This window comes from Chroicocephalus ridibundus, chromosome 8 (genome assembly GCF_963924245.1).
Source record: "Chroicocephalus ridibundus chromosome 8, bChrRid1.1, whole genome shotgun sequence".
Lineage (NCBI taxonomy): Eukaryota > Metazoa > Chordata > Aves > Charadriiformes > Laridae > Chroicocephalus > Chroicocephalus ridibundus.
In genome coordinates, this window is record NC_086291.1 from 13,284,486 (window position 1) to 13,304,829 (window position 20,344).

Here is a 20,344-nt window from a genome sequence, read left to right on the forward strand (position 1 = left end):
CTTTGCATTTTGATCAGATTGTTTCTGAGTTTGTGCCTTAGTGGACTATTATTGTATCATTTCTTTTCTTCTGATGCAATTTTTAATGGGCTTTTAGTCCAGCTTATTGACCTTGTTGATTCTTAAGAGCAGCTTTCTTTGCACTTGTATTGGCTTTACAATGTCGTTAAAACAAGAACAAACCATTTGTCCCTATATAATAGAAAAACAACATTGCACCCCAGTCAGCAGCGTAGCCTGCTGCGGCATGCTTTTGCTGCAGGTGGTCAAGGGTGTCTTTTATGTTCCTTTACTTCTTTCACGGTGCAGAGGAGATTCTCTAACTGAGCTTGTGTGCTAGGACTGGTTGTTTAATTGCTGCATGGGTTTTTGCTGCATAGCTGATTTGTTAAGATCTCTCTGATTCTCCTTTGTCCTTGTCTCCGTACAGTACAATAGTCCAGTAGTTTATCCATGATTTTTCTATTATAAATATCATGTAGGCAATCTGTCCTGTGGTCAGGGAAGACAGAGAAAACTCTTGAGATTCTAAACCAATACAGAGCTTTCCTATAGATTTCAGTAGTCTTTGGATCACCAAAGGGAAATACTTTGTGTGTAAGAGAGGAAGCTGCGTTACTTCTCTATTTCTGTGAGCGTCCCATAACTAGAAGAGGAGACAAAAGTGAAAGATGAGCAGCAAATGTCTTCCTGTAGTTATTGTTATTTAAACTGATTTTATCATCAACAGTTTTATGATGTCACAAAATCTCTTTTTCCTGTCACTTTAAAGGGACATGTCAGCTGCTGTCTCTGAGGTGACAGCATGAGGCTTTTAGGAAATGGCAGCTCTGGTGCTCAATAAAAGAAAAGGTGGAAGAATGAAATAAAACGTGTGTAGCCCTAGTAGTTTACTTCATCCTCTAATGCTTTGTACGCTTTCACCCTTCAGTGGACAACATATGACATTCCTTGGTACAGTCTTGGTCAAAATTTGAGAGGCTAAGTCGTTTAGTGTGAAAATTCCTCTTAACTTTGTTTAAAAACATAGTGAATATGCTTATGTAAAGTGACGTGACTGTGGTTGGTCTTCTGTCGTGGTACAGCCTGCGCACAATACGTTTCCTTGGGATACTTCTTAAGTAATGTGAGTTAAGGCTGGCCATTGCAAACTGGTTTTGAAGTAGTGTCTAAAGTCTTAAAAATAGGTTGAATGCTGTTTTCAAGACCCATTTCTTTAACTTTGCTATCAGAAAGGGGAGGGTGCTTTCCAAAATCTGACCCTAAACCCAACAGCTCCTATTATTCTAGCTGCTGCAGCCTCTTCTGTCCTGCCTGGCATTACTGAGACCTGACCTTTTCTGAAAGCCTTTTAGTAAAAACTTTGGCTCCTACAGTTAATACCAAAGCTATAGCTACAGAAGACTCCAGGGATGTTCTGCAACATTAATAAATAAATAAATAAAATTATCAATTAGACAAACCCTAGAAAAACAAAGTAATCAAGCAGCCACTGTGCTTGATATATGGGCAGCTCATCATCTGGAAACAAACGACACAGGACTCATTATGGGTGTGCTGATCACTTACAAGATAATCAGGCTTCTAAATAAAATTGAACCATGAAATACCTTAGTTCATAGAAGTTTTATAGCTGATACACACACACTAGTGAGATCCCTTTTGAAAGACAAATTACAGTATGGGTGCAATACCTGTAGTCAAAGAAGATGACCTGAAAGCAGAAGAACAGGGATTGAGAAGTTAGTGTATCAGGAAAATGGAGGATGTTCTTATTGGAAGATACAAGAAGAATTTGGTTCAGTTAGCTTGCTAAAACTAGTTGAGAAGAGACACATCAAAGGTCCGTTTCTGAGAATGGATAGGACTAATTAGATACATTCAATGCAGTCTGTTGTTCAGAAAACTGCTTTTAGTCTTCTGGCCTTTCATTTAGATTAATACTTTCTAGGTAAATACATTATGAAAAGGTGGTGCCCCCAGTAAGACCCCAAAGCACATTTTTTCCCTATAGCGTTATATACTTCCAACTGTGTACTTCTTGCTGTAGAGGGCACTTCACGGGGCCTAGAGGAACAGTGCTTTCGTTTTCTAAATACAGCACCTTTTTTTCTTAATACAGCACCAATCAAAACATCCGGATGTCGGTAACAAAGGCTTAAAAAAAACTAACAGGACTGAAATACAGCAGCCCATGACCATTACAGCAACCACATGACTGATATCATAACAGAAAACCAAAAGGAACTACTACAGGAAAAAGGGGCACATGGAAAAAGGGTCTGCAGAGGGAAAGTGACTCTGTTTCCAGAAAGAGAAAGGATATTTAATATGATAAAAAGAAGAATTACTGTGAGATGAAAGATGTTCTGAAAGACAATTTAGGATGGAATTAGTCACCTGGACAGAGTAGTATACATAAATGAAGAATAGTTAAGTACAAGATTCTTGAAAACAATTATGAAAGGAGAAACTGGCAGGAGGGTTTAAAAAAGGAAGCTGGGGCATAACTGCAGAAAACCTATGGGATTAAAGAATTAAAGATGGAGATTCCTTAAGGTCAGTAAAAGAAGAGAATTTGAAAATAGTATTGTTGGGTAGCAAGAGGTTGCTGAAGCAGAGGCACTCTGCAGCACAGCAAAAAGGGAAGTACTGCATGACTTCTTGGAGGATTAGAGTATCTAAGAATGGCCAGAGGGTATAAAATTAGATGTTGTGGCACTCAATGAGGTAATAAACTTTCAGGCAAGAGGAAATGGAGTAAGACCAGCTGAAACTTGACAGGTGACATTTGTGGTGAATGCTGAATAACTAAGAATGAGAAATTGAAAATATCAGGATTTAATGTCTTGGAACATTAACGTCTGAAGTTGGATCTTCTAGCCAAAAAAGTTGCTGGAGTCCCAACAGACCTAGGGTTTAAACTGATTAAATCTATTTTCTAGCACTGTGGGGTAAGTTGCATGTGCAGAAGCAAGGGAATTGCAGAGAAATATTCTGAATGCTCACATACTCTGTTTCTGATTTAATGAAATAAAGTGTAAAAAAAGAAATATAATGAAAAAGGAAAGGCATCATTAATTTTGGCATCTAAAATGAAATGAAAAATGATCAGATGATTAGTGATGTGCATTTTGTTCTTTTAACTTATTCAGTAATGTGTGAATGTCACATTATATAACACGTACAATGAATAAACCTGGAAATGAAATAAGTTAGGATGGATCTTTGTGTTCCTCCCCTGACTAGTGGACAACTTGTCTCATTAATCTGTATAGCAGTGTTAAATTAAACAAACAGCGTTACTTGTTGAGATTTATGGCTAAAAGACTTAGAGGTTCACTGAGAAAATCTTGTGCTGCTTTTTCAAGAGCACTGGAATAATTTTTGTGACTTGTAGTGATTGGAACAGATCATAAACTCTCATAACTTGTAATGATGTACAAAGTACTGCAAACCCAAATATTCTGACAGAGAATGTAGGCACCATGAAAGGTGGTCGGTCACAAGTGGCCGCATTCATTCTTTTATTGGTAGCTGCTGTTTAAGCAGCACTGGGGTAAAGCTAGAGGTAAAAACTGATAACTATTACTTAAAAATGAAGACCTTTGAGAGAAATAATGGAAAATATTGAAAACAAAGGGAACGGTAAATGTAAGAGTAACATTACTCCATTCATTATACATACTTTTTGAATATCATAGATCCTAGACACTCCAACATTAAAAAAAAAATGCTTCTTTTTTAGCAATAACTGAGTATGATTCCAGTTCTAAATGAACTTTAGGAAAAGTCAGCTTTGCCTCTTACTTCCAAAGGGTCTTGGGGAACATCATTTAATCTCATTGGTGTGTCTGGCAGCTTCCCTGATGGAAAGGGAAACACTCTTTTGTAATCTCTGGGACATTGTGATGAGTTCATTAGAGTCTGATTGGCCTTATTCTACTGCTTCAGACCACAGTGGTGTTAAAGAGAATTGAAAATAAATGGCCTTTGGGCTGTTAATGTGTGGGAGACATTTATGTCCTACAGAAAGCCTGTGGGCAGAACCTGCTTCCTGCCTCCGCAGCAAAACTGAAGAAGAGAACTTGTCTTTCATATCCATGTCAAGGCTTGCACGGGTGGCAGTTAAGGAAGTTTCCTTATGGCTGTAAGCTACAAAGACACAGTATTCCGTCCCACGGGCCTCAAAAGGAGCATTCAGGAGCTGGGTTTGGTGATGCCAGACTTGACTCAAATGAGAGTTGAGGCATCCTGAGTTTGCAAATTGAGTAACTGATATGCAAAGGCGCTGGGAAGGAATAAAAATAAAATTTTTATAGTGATATTTTTCTTCCCGATCCTTTTCGAATTTGATTGTTCTTCTGGCTTTCTCTTGCTCTCCTTTAAATCAATTAGAGATATCTTTAAATGAAGGAGGAACAGGACTCAATGGTTGTTTTTGTTCAGTGCAAGTAGCTAGGTACGCTGGCACAGAACCAAGTACCCAGACAGTAGATTATGTCTTTGGCTAAAATACTTGGTGAAAATACTTGTTTCTAATTGGGTCAAGCTTTGCTGTTGTTTGAAAACAATATGCCCTGGTGGATGTTAGGGTACCTCTGAAGACAATGCAAATGAGGAACAGAGTAGCAGTGATTTGCCCAAGGTCAGGCAGCAGAACAAGAGCCATCTGTGTCCGTCCCATGGCGGAGGTGCATCCTCTGTATCGTGAGCCCATCTTGTCTTCTAGAGAACAGTCCACGGACTGTATGAGGCAGTGTTGCTACTGTAATTTTCATTTACAACCATACAAAAATTAGCTCAATTTGAATGTTTTGGGGTTTTTTTACTAGTTTTGTTTGTTTCTTGCATGCAAATAAGTAAAACATGCATGAAGAGAACAGGGGTTTGGGATAATTTCTGACATTAATTTTCATTTACAACCATACAAAAATTAGCTCAATTTGAATGTTTTGGGGTTTTTTTACTAGTTTTGTTTGTTTCTTGCATGCAAATAAGTTAAACATGCATGAAGAGAACAGGGGTTTGGGATAATTTCTGACACCTGATAGTGCCTCTGTATTTCATGGAATAAAGGATGTAAAACTGTGCTAGGTGCACGTATGTGTCTTATTTCTTCCATCAAAATGTTCTGAGTCAGCTCTGGTAGTGTGGCTGGGAGTAGTTTCTTTTAAGTTTAAGCAGGCCATGAATAGGATATATTTGTCTTCTCGAATCTAATGCTTTATTTTTTAATATAGATTCATGTCCAAATGTATTTTTATCTAAGCTTTATTAGACAGAGATTGATAACCTTCTGTATGAATTTTCTATGGGGTTTTCCTTGTGCATGTGCTAGTTCGATGATGCATTTTCATATGAAACACATAATGCCCTTTTAAGCAAAAATAAAAGCACAGAAAATCCAAATCAGTTCAATTACACTTGCAGATTGAAATAAAACTGTAATATATATCTATTGTATCGAAATGCTAACTCTATGAATTTTTGATCTGCTTTAAAAATGTAAATCTTGCATTTGATTAGATTAGCTCTGGAGTAATCTACACTGAATAAATCTGTCTTCCTTTCATGTGATTTGTCAGTGTTTATAGTAGGTTTGTACACACAGCTTTCACCATTATTTTCTAGGCAATAAAAGCAGCCATGCAGAAAAGCCACCCATAAATGTCAGAAAACAGAGATATTTTGTTGCATTCCAAGGGCTTTGAAGGTCAAGTTCAATTCAGTTAGCTCACCCAGCGTGAGAGGAGTGTGATATGATGATAGAATGTGTGTTTGTGTAGGGTATATACATTACTGTTCCTGTACTATTCTATCAGGATAACAGATCAGAGAGAGATTAGACTTTACTGCTTGAAAGAATTTCTTTTGGAAAACTATCAATTTTTATGGTTTCCCCTACCTCCAATTGAGATGCTCTGCAGAAATAATGAATCCAAGGAATTTATAGCTTTTAGCACAATGGAGATTGGCTCCAGATTGTGGCTTTTGGGTGCTATTCCACTGCAGGTATACCATTCAGCTGTGTGTATTCACAAAATAGGTCTCAGATCATGGATTTTATTGTAAATGTGAAATTGTATTTTGCTTCTTTCTGACAAAAGCTAGTTCACATAAAATTATTTCCCTAATTCCTAAAAGTGGGAGGTCAGGACAAAAGGCAAAGATCGTCCACTGTGGATTTGTCAGAGCAGCCAAGGAGTCTGTTCTGCACTGTCCCACTAGATCTTGCTACAAGCTTAGTGCTTTGTGGAAACCTTTTTTTTCCTCTCTTTTCTTATTTTTTTTCTGTGTGTTTTTTTCTTTTTTTCTTTTTTTTTTTTTTTTTTTATAAAGAGAAGACATGATCGATAAAGCTCATAATTAAATTGAAGACGCTGCCTTGATCGGTGCTTTTCTTGAGTTTCAGTGCCCTTACTTAAGGAGCTCCATGGTCAACTGAGGGATATGTCATCAACTTCTTGAGTCATATGTGGGCAGTCATTATGTTCTGTAGCTATAATGCTGCATATTCTGTGCTAACTGGAGAGTCTCCCGTGTGGCAACTTCTGATAACCTCTTGCTCATGTTACCCAAGGCTGAATAATGAACAGTCTCCTACATGTAGAAGGAATACAAGTATACTCAATGGGCAAGAAATTTTAAGTTCCTGCTGGTTTGCAACATTTTGCTATGATTGTATCAGCAGAAGCAGGTAGAGCGGGGTCAGACCACACCAGTGCTTGAAAGGAAAGTCTCTGCCAAAAAAGTCGAGGCCGTTTGTCCCTCTCTGTCACTACAGATGCTGCATTGCTCAGTGCAGCCCCTCCTACAGATGAGGTTTAAAATACAGGCCTGCCTTCTGTTTTTCATTTGGATCATGAAATTGTTGGGTTTGCCACTATAAGCATCCAGTGTTCAACACAGTTGGTCTGCATCCTAGGTAGAAAGCTCTGTGCTGTAGTCATGTGATAATAATATGACTGTTAATATATTCTAGAAAACGTGCCTTGCTGAGTTCTGCATACCTTTATCCAAAAACAACCCCCTAAAAAAAAAAACCTCCCTAGAAATGGATTCAATGTATATCCTACAGATAGCATGTTGCTCTTGCACTGGAAAATGAACTCATCAGATAGAATGAGCCCTAATGTGACCATCCCAGCAAATACCACATCCTTCACATGCCTCCATTTGCTCACAAGTTTGCTGCCCTGAAGGGTTGTATGCCACAGAAATAGTTTAACATCTACATCTAAATCTTGGCTTTGAAGATCTCTTCTGCCACGCTGGTGTCTAGCTTCTTTATCAATCCTTTTGATTTTTTATATTTTTTTTTTTCAAAAGCCCCTTTTTCTAATCTTCCAATAGAGAAAACAGCATTAAAAAAAAAAAAGAAGAATTAAGCAAGGAAAGTGTGTTTTCCTCACTAAGAGTAGTATGTTTCCAGCTATATGGCAGAAAAATTTAAAATTCTCATTACAAAATAGCTGGTTTCAGCCTAGACTTCTCTTCCATTAGGTCTTGCTTTTTCTTGGCTATAAATGATGATGTCTATTGAAATTTTACTCCAAGTGCAAGAGACAGACAAGTGCTTGAATAATACATTTTACTTTTCTCATGATATATGTGGCAACTATGTATGGATGAGGTAGGCTAGAGCAGGTTCGTCCAAAGAAAACAGGGAGATTTCTGTGTTGTCTGTGGGGAAAGGGCCTTGCCAAAACAATTTAGAGCCCAGGTTTACTTGGTTTATGTAAAAGGCCATCCATGGAGGCTGCTCTTGCCTCCTGCCAACGAAGGACAACATGGCTACAGCTGTGCTGGAGAGTCTCTTGATCAAATTCATAAAAAGGAAAAAAAAAAAAAAAGAAAGAAACTACACAACTCAAGGAACAAAAGGCCTCCCACAAGCTGTCTGAAGAGCATCATCTCTGCTTAAGAACAGCTTCTTTCTGATTCACAGTGGTCCTCCTTTCTTGGGGGAAAAACCCGTTTGAAAAGAAACCTTGTCTTTCGGCTCTCTGAATTTGGACTTTTGCCTGGTGGCTGTGAAGGAGGCCTCTATCCCTTATATTCAGTACTTGTATCTTCTTATACTTCAGAGCAGAGCCAACTGTTCAGCCAGACCTTGAAAAAGCCTGTATGCCTCCCCACACTAAGCAGTGTTTGCATCCCTGCCACGGGAACAAGACATTAATCTGCATTGTGTTAAGGTGCGCTGGCTGAGGGTGCCCTGCACCAGACTGAAATGAATAATGGCCACCTGCTCCTCTTTTCCTTTTCATGCTTCTGTAGCAGGTGCGCTACGTGCACTGTGGCAGAGAGAGCATCTAGAGCAACTTTCCAAAAGTGCTGACTCCCAAAGAGCAGTATGGGATGAAGCTCATGTGAAGGGCCAGAGCAAGAGTCCTGCCAAGTGACAGACTGGGCAAGATCTCTCTTGTCTTCCATTTTATCTGGCCTTTAGAAGGAAACTGAGGCACGGGGCCAATATTTGCTAGCTTCAAGTCCAGCATGGCAGTCAGGGATCTTCACAGAGGAAAATTCAGTGGAGGAAGTTTGGGCTTGTCCAGATGGTGGTAGGCAATTAGATTCCAATTGTGTGAATTTCTGGTTATGCAGTTTTTGTTCTGTAGCATAAACTTTTCCCCGCAGGTAGAAGCGAGCTGCAGGCAAGCGAAGGTTTCCAGCAAAAGGCGTTTTCTTCACAGATGTGCAGCCTGAGAATATTGTTATAACATTTTATTTACTTTCATTTCTTCTGCCTCTAGGCTGCTGTCATATGTTTAATTTTATTTGTTTGATTTTTTTTTTCTTATCTAGAAGTTAATACTTCCGTATGTTACATCCCAGTGTAGTGTTTGCTAAACATATAGTTACGTGATTAACGCACGTGAGTTTTGAAACAAGAAGTGGAGTATTTCTGATATTCCATATAAAATAAGAAAGAAAATTAATAGGCTTTAAATAACTACATCTTTTTTCATATATAGAGATCTGCAGACCAGAGGTCTGCTGGTACTTTATTGTTTTCTAAGAATCTTTCTTGATGCATCTGTGGGGCTTTTTGTTGTTCTTTTTTTTTCTGGTTTATGCATTTTTGAGTCTATTTCTGGTTGAAAGAATCAACTTTTTGAAAGGGATTTTTCATGAAAATGTTGGCAGCTATAGGGTGTCTGGCAGAATGCTTGTGAAAACGGCTCAATTGGGGATTCATTCTTATGATGTTGCCTGTCATGAATCTTTGTGTATTTCTATAGAAGAGAGGGGTCATCTATGTGAGGTATATCTGGCAGAGTAAGAGTTAATACTCACATATGGGTGGTTTTTTCTTTGAACTTTTTCTCAGCAGGTGAAAAATAGCTACAATCAGGTGGTACTTCAATAAGTAGTAACAACCAACTGCCAGGTTGAAAGATCACAAATTCTTGTACCAGCAGTTCTATTATAGGGAAGCGTACATCAGCCTGTGTGTGTCTGAAAGCTTGCCAAGCTATTGATAAGAAGCGCTGGGCAATAATCCAGAGTTAAAAAACAAAAAAACCAAGCACCATTTGAGAGCTGTACTGCAGAGGCTTTTTTTCCTTTTTAATACTACTTTATCATGCAGAGACTATGTTAGTATTTATATAATATGCATCTACAGCTACTGATGAAGTTCACCCCAGTTGTGAAGGACATGGATGAATCAGTAACAGCAGTTTTAGATTAAATATTCTTAGCAGATCTTAAAGAATGAAAAATCAACAACCTTATTTAAAATCTGTTTCTCTGCCACGGGCATTTTAATGGGCTAGATCTTTTAAGCTACTGGACAGCTTTCAGTTGCAGTATGAAATGAAGTAGCAGAGTGGCAGAAGGCATGCCTTGCTCAGAAGCTTAGGTTGCCTTGTGCTGCTGTGACTTTGTGGTTTGTGAAAATTGGAGCTGTGCTAATGATGTGTTTGTGTCTTGTTGGGAGTAGGGGCTGTTTGCATAGGGAACCCTAGGCTAGAAGTAGACTGCTGAAGGAAATACAAATTCAGCTTCAGTTAAGCAGCAAAAGAGTGGGAGAAACAATCACTATAGGACGTGAAGAACTCAAAGTGCTGGAAAATCTGAAATCACTTTAAGGGATAAGAATATCTCCAGCCAAAAAAAATGCTCCTTCTTATCAGGCTTTGAGTTTAGGGCAAGAGGGAATAGCGACACAGATTAATTCCTGAAATTTGGCAATGCTTTGCAGTTTGAAAGGCTCAGAATTACTGGGACTTTTCTAATGTAGTAACTTCTTATGCATGATAGCATATGGGAGACCTTCAAAATACTTCAAGAGTTACTCCTTGAAACTTTGAAGTTCTTCACCTTACATAATTTCATATTTTACCCAAATATGTGTGGTATTTCTGATGGGAATGCTGTATGTAATAACGTTATGCAGTTACCTGAGACTAAATGTCAATAGCGATAATCCTCCTATATGTAAGCAGTGAAGGCTTTTTTAATATAGACCACTGCTGCTACATCAGTTGTTTGGACAATACTGTGCTGATTCCTGATTTTGTTCATTGCTCAGGTCCTAACCTCAGTGAGCCTGAGCAATCTCTGCAGATTTTTGGCTTTAATGAAGGAGATATTTGAATACGTTTCATTTTACTGTGAAAAACACTATGTGGAGCTGTAATGAACTTCGATATGCCACCATTCGTATGGGACAGCATTGCAAATCATGGTGAAAACTGAATCATGTAACAAGTTTCCAATAAAGGACAACAATAAAAGAGGTACAGTGAACTGTGTTCTTGAGAGTTCTTCAGCTGCCTTAGCTATAAAGAAGGCTAGAGCTCCTACACAGGAGGCATGCAAGAAGTAGTGTGTCTTCTATTCATGCCTTCTCAAACATCATAAGCTGTGAACGCAGTCCTGATTCAGAGTACGTTCTTAGAAAATACTTTCCAGGCCATACAGAAGACTAAAAGTCATATGTTTCCTTCATTGTATCTTCTCTATCTATTTTTATGTATGCTGCATTTCTTGCCTTGCTTCTCCATCACTGAACTTTATTTCTGCTCTTACTCCTCAGCTTCCTGCCTGCGTACATTCCAGTTTAACAAAGGTGCTCTTTTCCAGAAAAAAAAATAAATTGCTTTAATCTTAATTTTACTGGGTTTTGAACCCAAATCAGATTTTACTTCTGATATAAGCCCTTACCGGCTTTGTTCTCTTCTCCTGAGAGAGAAACATTGACCACCATCTCCTGTGGAGCCTTTGAACATATTCAGGTTAACTCTCACTTCTGGAGGAGAAGAAAGTAAATCTTCAGCTACCGATTTTATGCAAATGTTGTTTGACACATGTCTATTTCTAAAAAGATCTTTGCTATATAGTCTTGCTCCCTCTTTGAAAACTTCTAGGACCCCTGCCTGAGTATCCCTCCAGCAGCCCTGTTACAGAGAGGTTCAGGACAAAAGAAATAGCTGGAAGGCATATATGTTTTCAATAGCAGTGAAATCAGCAAGGTATACTGAACTAGTGCGCTGAAAGAATTTCATTTTATGCTCTGTTGTAACAGAAAGCAGCATTCGAAAGGGATACTCGAGATTATAAAAGAGAAAATTAAATAAAACTATTTTTTACATATAGTGGTCTACAGAATGAAATGAATTCAGTAAGTGTAGCCATTATTGTTTTCAATTGGTATTATATTTGAGTAAAAAACCTGAAACCCTGCATCAGTCCTATAATAAAAATAGTATAATGTGCAGAGATATTAAAAAAGTGATTGAGTTGTTCAGTATGCTTGTAAAGGTGGATATTGTGAAACTAATACCATATTACTGCATATTGTGTCATCTAAAAGACTCAAAGCCCTCATGTAAGTGTTTACCATTGATTTGTCCTTCCAAGCACAGTGTTATCACGAAACATACACGAAAATAACAGAAAAAATGAATATTTTAAAAAATCAATTTCTGAAAAAAGGTTTATTTGCAATTACTGTTTGGAGCATGGAACTTCACTGATTCCAAGTGTTCTTTGCTAGAGTCTTCCATAATATCATATTCAACTTTGGCACTTAACAAATTCAGGCAGTTTGTTATATAGAAACAATAAACCTAAGAAACAGCATAGTTCTAGAATAAAAGCTTAGGAGTAGCTTCCATTGATTTCTTTGTGATCTTAGGGAAGTTGCTTTCAGCCTCAGTTTATGCATCTGTGAAATGGGTTTTTACTGTTATTCTCACTAGGATGGTGATTTATTACTGCTTGTAAAGTGGTTTGATAGTCTCTGTCATATAATACATTCTAATTGACAGGCTGTTGCTTTTGGGCTAGAAAATAGAAAAAAGATACTTACTACATACCTCAGTAAAATTTACAACTTATGAAATTCTCCTCTTATGCCTAAAATATTTCCTTTCTTCCTGCCTGCTAGGCAACTGTATACAACAGGAAAAAAAATGTTTGTGTCTTATTATTCTATCAGGCATTATTGAACTATAAAAAATGGTCTTGTCATCTCCAGACTTCTTAACAGATTATGAAAGAAAAATGACTAAAACTTGTTCAGACTGTCAAGTTCTTGCCAAACTGAAGCTAATGAATCACCCTGGCACTGGTAAATAGCCAAAAATAGATGATATGAAGCTTATAAATAGTGTTAGGGACCATGTTGCTAAATATATGTGTGTGTGTATATATACACCCATAAAAATACTGATGTTATTGTTTTATTTCTGTGAAGCTTGTCATGAAATCCTAGCCAGCATAGTAGTATGACACTCTTGATTTTATTTCAATTCTTATTTTAACAACGTAAATATAAATTGAAGCCTTAGAAGTGTGAATCATGACTACTGCTTATTGATTTTGATATACACACTAGACAGAATAAGCCTGGTGTCTGAGAAATAACTGAAACCAAAACTGTGATTACATTATTGTGGGAATTGAGTAAAAAAACTTGAGGAGAAACTATTTAGTTCTAGTGTGTGCTTTCTGCCCAGCGGGGTCCCAGGTATCGTGCTTCACATCGTCTGACCTGAAGTGTGTCCACTTCTATGTTTTCTTTTTTCTTTTTTTTTTCTTTTTTACTTAAACCCTGAATGAGCATCTGCTTAGACTTAAGTGTCATTAACAAATAGTAAACTCTATCACCCTTCTGCTATAGGATCCTGTGTTCATAAATATGGTAATTTTCTTCTTGCAACTGTCATCTAGACTAGTCAGGTACTATAGTGAATGAAATAAAATGATACAAAAGCTAACATACTGTGCAAGTCATCCAGCTAAGAAACTATTTAAAATATGTCTTATTCTTTACTCCTTACTGAATATGTATAGAAATGTTTATAACAGAATATACATTTTTTATTTAAATGTTGCCAACATCAAAATATCTACATTAGATTAGGTAGAACAATATAAAGATTCATTGAGATTTATACAGGGGATGTTTCCATGTTAAAGCAACATTTCTTTTGTTAAGAGACTATTTGCATTCATGAGAACTGAAAATTAAGAAGGAATAAGATTTGTTTCTGTGCAGACTTGCTAATTAATGTTGGTTTAGCTCTCCCAAATGGTAGGATGTGTAAGTACTTAAAATGTTGATGCCGACAAATTTTGAGACAAATTATAGTCTGGTATTCATCCCCGTGTATAGCTTCATTCTCCTCTGTCATATCCTAATGTCATGTCAAATTCCTGGAGTCTCCAATGCTAAATTTTAAGTTTTATCAGAGGAAAGATAACAAAATGCATTTATCAGCAGAAAGGGAGATTTTGCAAGAAGCACTTGCTGACAAATAGTGCCTCGGTTTTTTGGTAGAGGTTGGTGGGTTTTTTTGAGGAGGTAAAGGAGGGAGGAACTTAAGGGGAACAAATTATTTTCAGAGGTGCCCTTTAGAATACTCTTGGCCAATGAGCAGACTGTCTTACTTGGTGCTTAAGAAGGCTAAAATTATGATAAGTAGATGCTTTGTTGTTTTTTAATATTTTTACAGTGAAATTTATAGAGCTACTGAAATTCCAATTTGCAACAGTCTTTCCCTCAGAGAATGTATATTGTGGGATCTCGTGCCTTTAACAAAAATTATAGGGGAACTGAATCGTTACCACAACCTTTCTTTGTACAAGTTGATAAGTAGGCATTGTGTTTGCATATCGCTAGATTTTTTTTCCCAAAACAATGATAGCATATGCCGTGATTTCTTTCTGTTGTAAAAATTCCTTTCTCTCATTGCACGTTGTCTCCTGTAGTACAATGTAGTCAAAGAGAAGGAAAAGAAAAATTGAATGTCATCCTAATGAAGACCAAGAAATCTAGCTACACAGCCTGAATTCTTCTCGGGGCAGAGGCTCTTTAGAACAGCTCCCTGTGACAAGCACACAAAGTTGATTGCAACGTTTTCAAGTTCAGAACATATCCGCATGAAATAAAGGAAGGAAAAAATGGTATTCAATAAACCAGGAAGATCGAATATATGGAAATCACGTAGCAGCATCATACAGGGCAGTATTGCTGCTTCCTGCTGTGGACATTTTTGATTGAAGCATGCCTATGTAGTGGAATGAGACTACAGATTCCCCTTTAAATATTTGCAGTATTTTTATTCAGATTTGCAATAAATTATATGACTAATCCATGCACCTTCTTATTGCTTTATGATTATCACTTGCACTGCATATCTTGGCTGCTCTTAACACTTTCAAGGCCCTGATATATAGCTAAACATTTCTGATTCCATCTGGTACAAAGAGAAGTGACACAGAAGTGCTCCCCAGCCAGTTTATTGCAATTTAATGTAAATCTGCTATAATGCAGTTGATGAAGAGTGCAGTGGCTTCCATGAATTCTGAAAGCTGTGATTGGGTTGCGGCTGCTGCGCTGCCCTCTGAAGATTTGCTGAGTTTAATTTTACATTGCACAGCCATTAGCTAAGATTCCTCACTGAATCACATTGCCACAATTCTTCTTCATCATCCTCTTCCCTTTCCCTCACAGAGACTTCATTCACCCAAGTTTTCCATCTCGGTCTTTTGTTGCTTTTATCTTGCAAATTGCAGCCTCCTAATATATCAAAAAAGATAGACCCGTGCAATTGATCCCCATAATGTACTATTTTGTTAACTCTTGTGTATGGGAATGCAATAATATCCCTTCAGATTTTCTGTCTGCTCTTTGTGATTCGCAGTGTTTCTTGTGTCCGGAAACTGAACCGGAGCATGGCAGCAGTGCCTACAGGCCTTACACATGGGCACATGAGCCTTGTGTGCTCATGTTCAGTAAAACCTTCTCTACATCTTTCCCAGTATGTTTGCTATGTAGATATGATTGTTTCTTCTGCTCAACGTTTTGAATTTTAGTTTCTGCAGACTGTGAAATGAACCTCCAGGCAAAGAGCAGATTCACCCGATGCAGTTACAATCAGAGCTCACCTTTCACCCCTCCATTGCCTTTGCAGCACGACGGCGACCTTATTGCCATCATGTACAGAAGCTGCCTTAAATGTGTGCTTTGCTGGTTCCTGTTAGTTGGTGGTATTTGTAGAAAGAATTGAGTGATCAGATTCTGCCATCCAGCATCAAGTGTTAGTATATATTTACATAGGCCCTTAGGCAAATAATTTTTTCCCCTCTCTTTTCTGTATATATTGCTGTTCAGAGGGATAGAATTAAATGGAGTAGGGTGATTAAACTGTGGCAAATGAGGTAAAGCTAGAAAGTAATTAAAATATGGTAAAAACACCTGTAAATGATCGTTGTTCCGTTCCTTCAGGGAAAATTTAAAAATAACCTTTACAACAGAGTATCATACCTAGAATCTTTACATATGCCAGCTAACATGTTTTGTTCTTAAGTAATTTGTCTGGAAGTAGTTGACTGCAGTATTTAAAAAATAGCTAAAACCAAGGAGAACATTGTGTTTCTTAGAAGTTTTTCTCCTGCAGACTGGGGAGTTACCCAGGGAAAAAGTTCCTATCTTTCTGTGGTTACATTAACCAGTCCAACCAACTGGATAGGTTAGAGGTGGAAAGCAAAGGCTAATTAGACACAGGCTTCAGAGCTGTTACATTATTAACAATGGAGGTCATGTTGTCCGAGGTAATAATGCCTTACCTTGTAAATTTGTGAACCTGGAATAAGGCAGAATGTTGTGCTGACTTCACCGACGATCTATTCTAAAATCTGTAAGGTGAGAGTATGAGTTCTGTTGCACGGGAATGTTTTAAAAATAAACCCAATCTGTGGTGATCATCTTCACAATAAACTGTGTGGTATGGCTGTAAATGACATTTTCACTTCGTGTGTTTGTCATGTGCTAGAGCACTGATGATTTTGAATTGAGCCTTTGGTGTGGATGTTTACATAAAAATCTTCATTACAAATACAAATAAAATTTAAAACTGATAGATGTTTTTTGAAACTTAAAAAAAAAAAGTTGTTGGTTTGGGGGTTTTTTGAACAAAACTGATTTGTTTCCAGCCCGTTCTAAAAGACACTCTCAAAACCTCTGAAATGCAAATTTATTGAAACAAAATGATCTGGTCACCTGTCTCCTTATGTTCCTGCAGCAAGGTAACTACCATAAAAATAATTTCACGTAAAGTTATCTAAAGTGTTTTTCCTTCAACCTACACTAGAAGATATGTATTTTTTATTAAAATCAATTCTGAATTTTAATAATTGATTTTCTTCTTTTCATTACAGAGAAAGTCCATTGTTGCTGTGAGTTTCGTTGCAGCATTCCTCTGTCTGATCATCGTTCGTCTCACCAATGAAGTAACTTTCCCTTTGATCCTAAACTGCTTTGGACAAACCAGTGTCAAATGGATACCATTTTCTAATGGCCAAAGGCAGCCTCTGAGAACTCATTATGGATATATAAATGTGAAAACACAAGAGGTAAGACCTGATATCAAGAGCACAGCAAAACAGACCAGTAGACTTCGCTTTTTCTGATCCCACATAACTGCTTTTTCTAGCAACCTGCCCAGAATAAAAACTAAAGCAAGCAATGGTTCTGAGCAAAGTCTCTTTTAAAAGTGTGCTACCATTTAAATAACCGCTGTGTTTTTTAATTTCTGTCACATCTGCAATGGAGAGAGCAGTAAGCTGCCTCAAAATCATGCTTGCTTGCAGTAAAAACTGGTATTTATACAAGCAAGAGAATTTTTTGGATTAATTTCAAGCCTTCGCTCCCTTTAGCTCAAAAGGAAATTTTCTTGTTTGCGTTCGTAATAAAATCCTAAAAATGTTTAATTTTGCCTGGCATACCTGAGGAAGAAGTAGTTTATTTGTGTTTGTATATGCATGGAAAAGGAAAAGGGAATGATTTGTGAAACGAACATATGTGAGTGTAGAAAAGTTATAGAGCTAGAGGTTTACCGGATTTTTCTGAAACTATTACATTAACACTTGGTAGCTATTTGAAAACAAGGTATGTATTTCCAGTCTGTATTTTAAAATGCATTGACCTGTGTCTGCTTTGCCAAATACTTGCAGTGTGATAAAAATACTTGCGTGATAAAATTATATTTTACAAGGACTCCTGCTTCAAACTGTCTTAGTTGACAAAATATCTCATGACGTTGTTGGGTCTTGGTGGTAGTGGTGCTTTTTCCCCCAGACTCTTCCCTTCTGTCTCTCTCTCTGTACTATTTATAACAGATGCAAACTTGCAAAATAAGTTAACATAAAAAGTAACTCTTTCTAAAAGTTGTTTCAGATCAGTTATAGCACTGTCAGTCATGAGAAATACTATCAGGCTTCCACTGACTGCTACTTATTCTTTATAAAATTGCAATTATTATATTAATGAATGAAATTCATTCAAATAGCAGCTTTTATAGACAACGAAAATACTTTACCACTTCATGATATTCAGTCCTATAAGCGTATTGGACAAGTTAATTATTATTTTACCTTTAAAGTGTTAAATATGAAAATCAGAATGAGAGAGGGTTATAGTTTTCAGAAGGCAGCTTCTTTTAAAATTCTGTATCTTTTAATTGTTGTCCCTGTAAGACGCAGCACTGAGTCAGTTGGAGGCCATGGTGCGTTGTCTGCAGAGCAGAAAAAGGACAAGCAACCAAAAGGAAATCTGTTTGGGTCAGGGTGTGACTCCTAGTCCCAGTGAAATGAATGGCAGCTGCCATTGAGTTCAAAAGGGCTAAGGCTCCATCCAGCATATCTTAAATACAGAAGGACCAGGAGCCCACCAAAAATGAGAGGGCAGTGTGTTCTGCATGTCCCTGGGTTATTGCCATAGAGGCAGGCATGGAATAAGAATGAGGCAGAGCTGCCACGGTCACTTGATCACTATCAGTCTGAACTGATAACTGCAGAGGAGAGGAGCATGCTAATCCATTTTTATTCACCATTGCCTTCATCAGAGGTTAGATGTAGCTTGTGGGAGCCTTAATTCATTCTTAAATTTGATAACACGCTTGGAAGTTCTAACAGTAAATGGAAATGAATGTCCTGAAAGTTGGTGACCAGTATCGATTAGTAAGACATTTGTCTCAATTTAGCTTAGGTCATGAAGGACTCCTTAAACTTAGTAATTTTAATTGTTTTCCCCCTTGTATTTGCAGATTACATTAATATTTGCTAATTAAAATGATAATGAAGAAACTGAACATGCCTTGCTAATTGTGAATGCACTGTCTTCTGACTTAATTATTCCCTATGCAAATAGGGAAGTTTTATTGTGCTGCCCATGTGAAAAGCTTTTACTCAGCTCGTGTTCCTAACTCACACTCGTAGCTTTCTCAGACTACAATTTTTATAACACAGATTGCTTTATAAAATATGCATTTGTATTAAAATGGCCAGCAATTCTTGATTCTTCATAGAGATTAAAACCACAGATCTCTCATTTCTGTAACCACCAAATACATTGAATTTCTGCTCGTTTCATATAATTAAGTTATTCTTTTCTAGTTTTCTATGCTTCTGTGGTGTGTAAGATAAGCAGAAGGTCCAGTCTGTGAGTGCAGCTAATGCCCTAAAAAAATGTGGCTAAGGTTTTTGCAAAATGGGACACACGCTTTCTCATCAATGGGGAAGGACCAAAAGGTGAAGAAACTATGCCATAATGAATTATCATAAAACTCTGGTGGAAAGGAAGATAGGAGGGAAGGCTTTTAAAGACATGAAATTTGGCTTTCTCTTTTGTTGAGAGAATCTATGCATACCTGTTGAATGTGTTCATAGCCTTCAAGGGTGTCCTTTGAAGCCTATCACCCCACTGGGTCCTACGTGTCTCCTGCTGTCTGATAGCACTCCCTCCTGTTCCTCAGCCAATTCCAACATCCTTCTTTTCTTCACCTTTGTTCTCTGTTCTCATCTACCTATTCCTCTCAGGCTCCACTCTGAGGCCTGGCTGCATGCAGCATGCCAGGGCTCTCTGATCCCAACTTCTCAGTGTACTTAAATAGTACATATACAAGGTCAACCAAACAGAGTAATCCGAGTAATTTACCACCAACCCAGTCAGTCATCTGACATGACAGGGAAGCTGGAAAATCTAGATGAACTACAAGTCTACATTTCCTGCCCCTCCATCGCATACTTAGTTTCTGAGAAAAATGAAAAAAAAAAACAACCAAGACTTGAATCCAAAGGAAAAAAAGTTGAAGTTAGGAGGAGCTGATTCCTTTTGGGGTAAGGCTGAGTGGGATGAGACTTGAAAATCTTATGAGATGGTGGAAAATAAATTACTTGGTGGTTAAGAGTGAAGTGATGAATGATGTGTATTAAAAAAGATCAGGAAATATGGTGATATGAACATCTGTGTTTATCCCAAGTAAAAAACAGTGACGTGTATATTATTAGGTATGATCAAAATAATGCAGTAAACACGTATTTCAAGGGTGTTTTGCATTTGACTTGACAATATAATACTATAGAATTTTTATTATTAAAAAGTCTGAAAAAAATTTTAAGATTACTATAACTAATTGTATGGGAGTATTTAATATAAAATGCAGAGAGACATAACTTAATCCCTAATTAAGGCTGTACATAATACAGGGTTGTTGCTATGGTTTCCTTGATTTGTAGCTATAGCAACAGCTTTGGAAAAACTGTCTTTATGTACAGTAAACATACTATATTTAAAATATAAATAGATGTGAAGTGTTGTGCTATACTGGCCCATTATGTCTAGAGGCATTTTAGTTTGACTTTTGAGATATTTATGAAATAGATGATTCTTCACCTAGAAAATGTGTGTTTAGTGCCCACCCTCCCTCCCCTCAAGAGAAAAGGATCCTTTAGTGTTCCTCCACAGTGTGATCTCTTTTCCCTTTTCAATGTCCACCTCTGAGGGGTCTCCCTGAGATTTGCGACAGACTGTGGCTGCCTGTGT

The 20,344-nt window shown here is 37.5% G+C and overlaps 1 protein-coding gene across 2 annotated transcripts in view; it reads left to right on the forward strand.

Moving 5' to 3' along the window:
- The window catches only part of ST6GALNAC3 (ST6 N-acetylgalactosaminide alpha-2,6-sialyltransferase 3), a 227,427-nt gene that overhangs the window by 87,708 nt on the left and 119,375 nt on the right, over positions 1-20,344 (forward strand). For both annotated transcript variants that reach the window (XM_063344559.1, XM_063344560.1), the window contains exon 2: positions 16,681-16,875. In XM_063344559.1, coding sequence (XP_063200629.1) covers positions 16,681-16,875 — 195 coding nt within the window. The remainder of the gene's footprint in view (positions 1-16,680; positions 16,876-20,344) is intronic.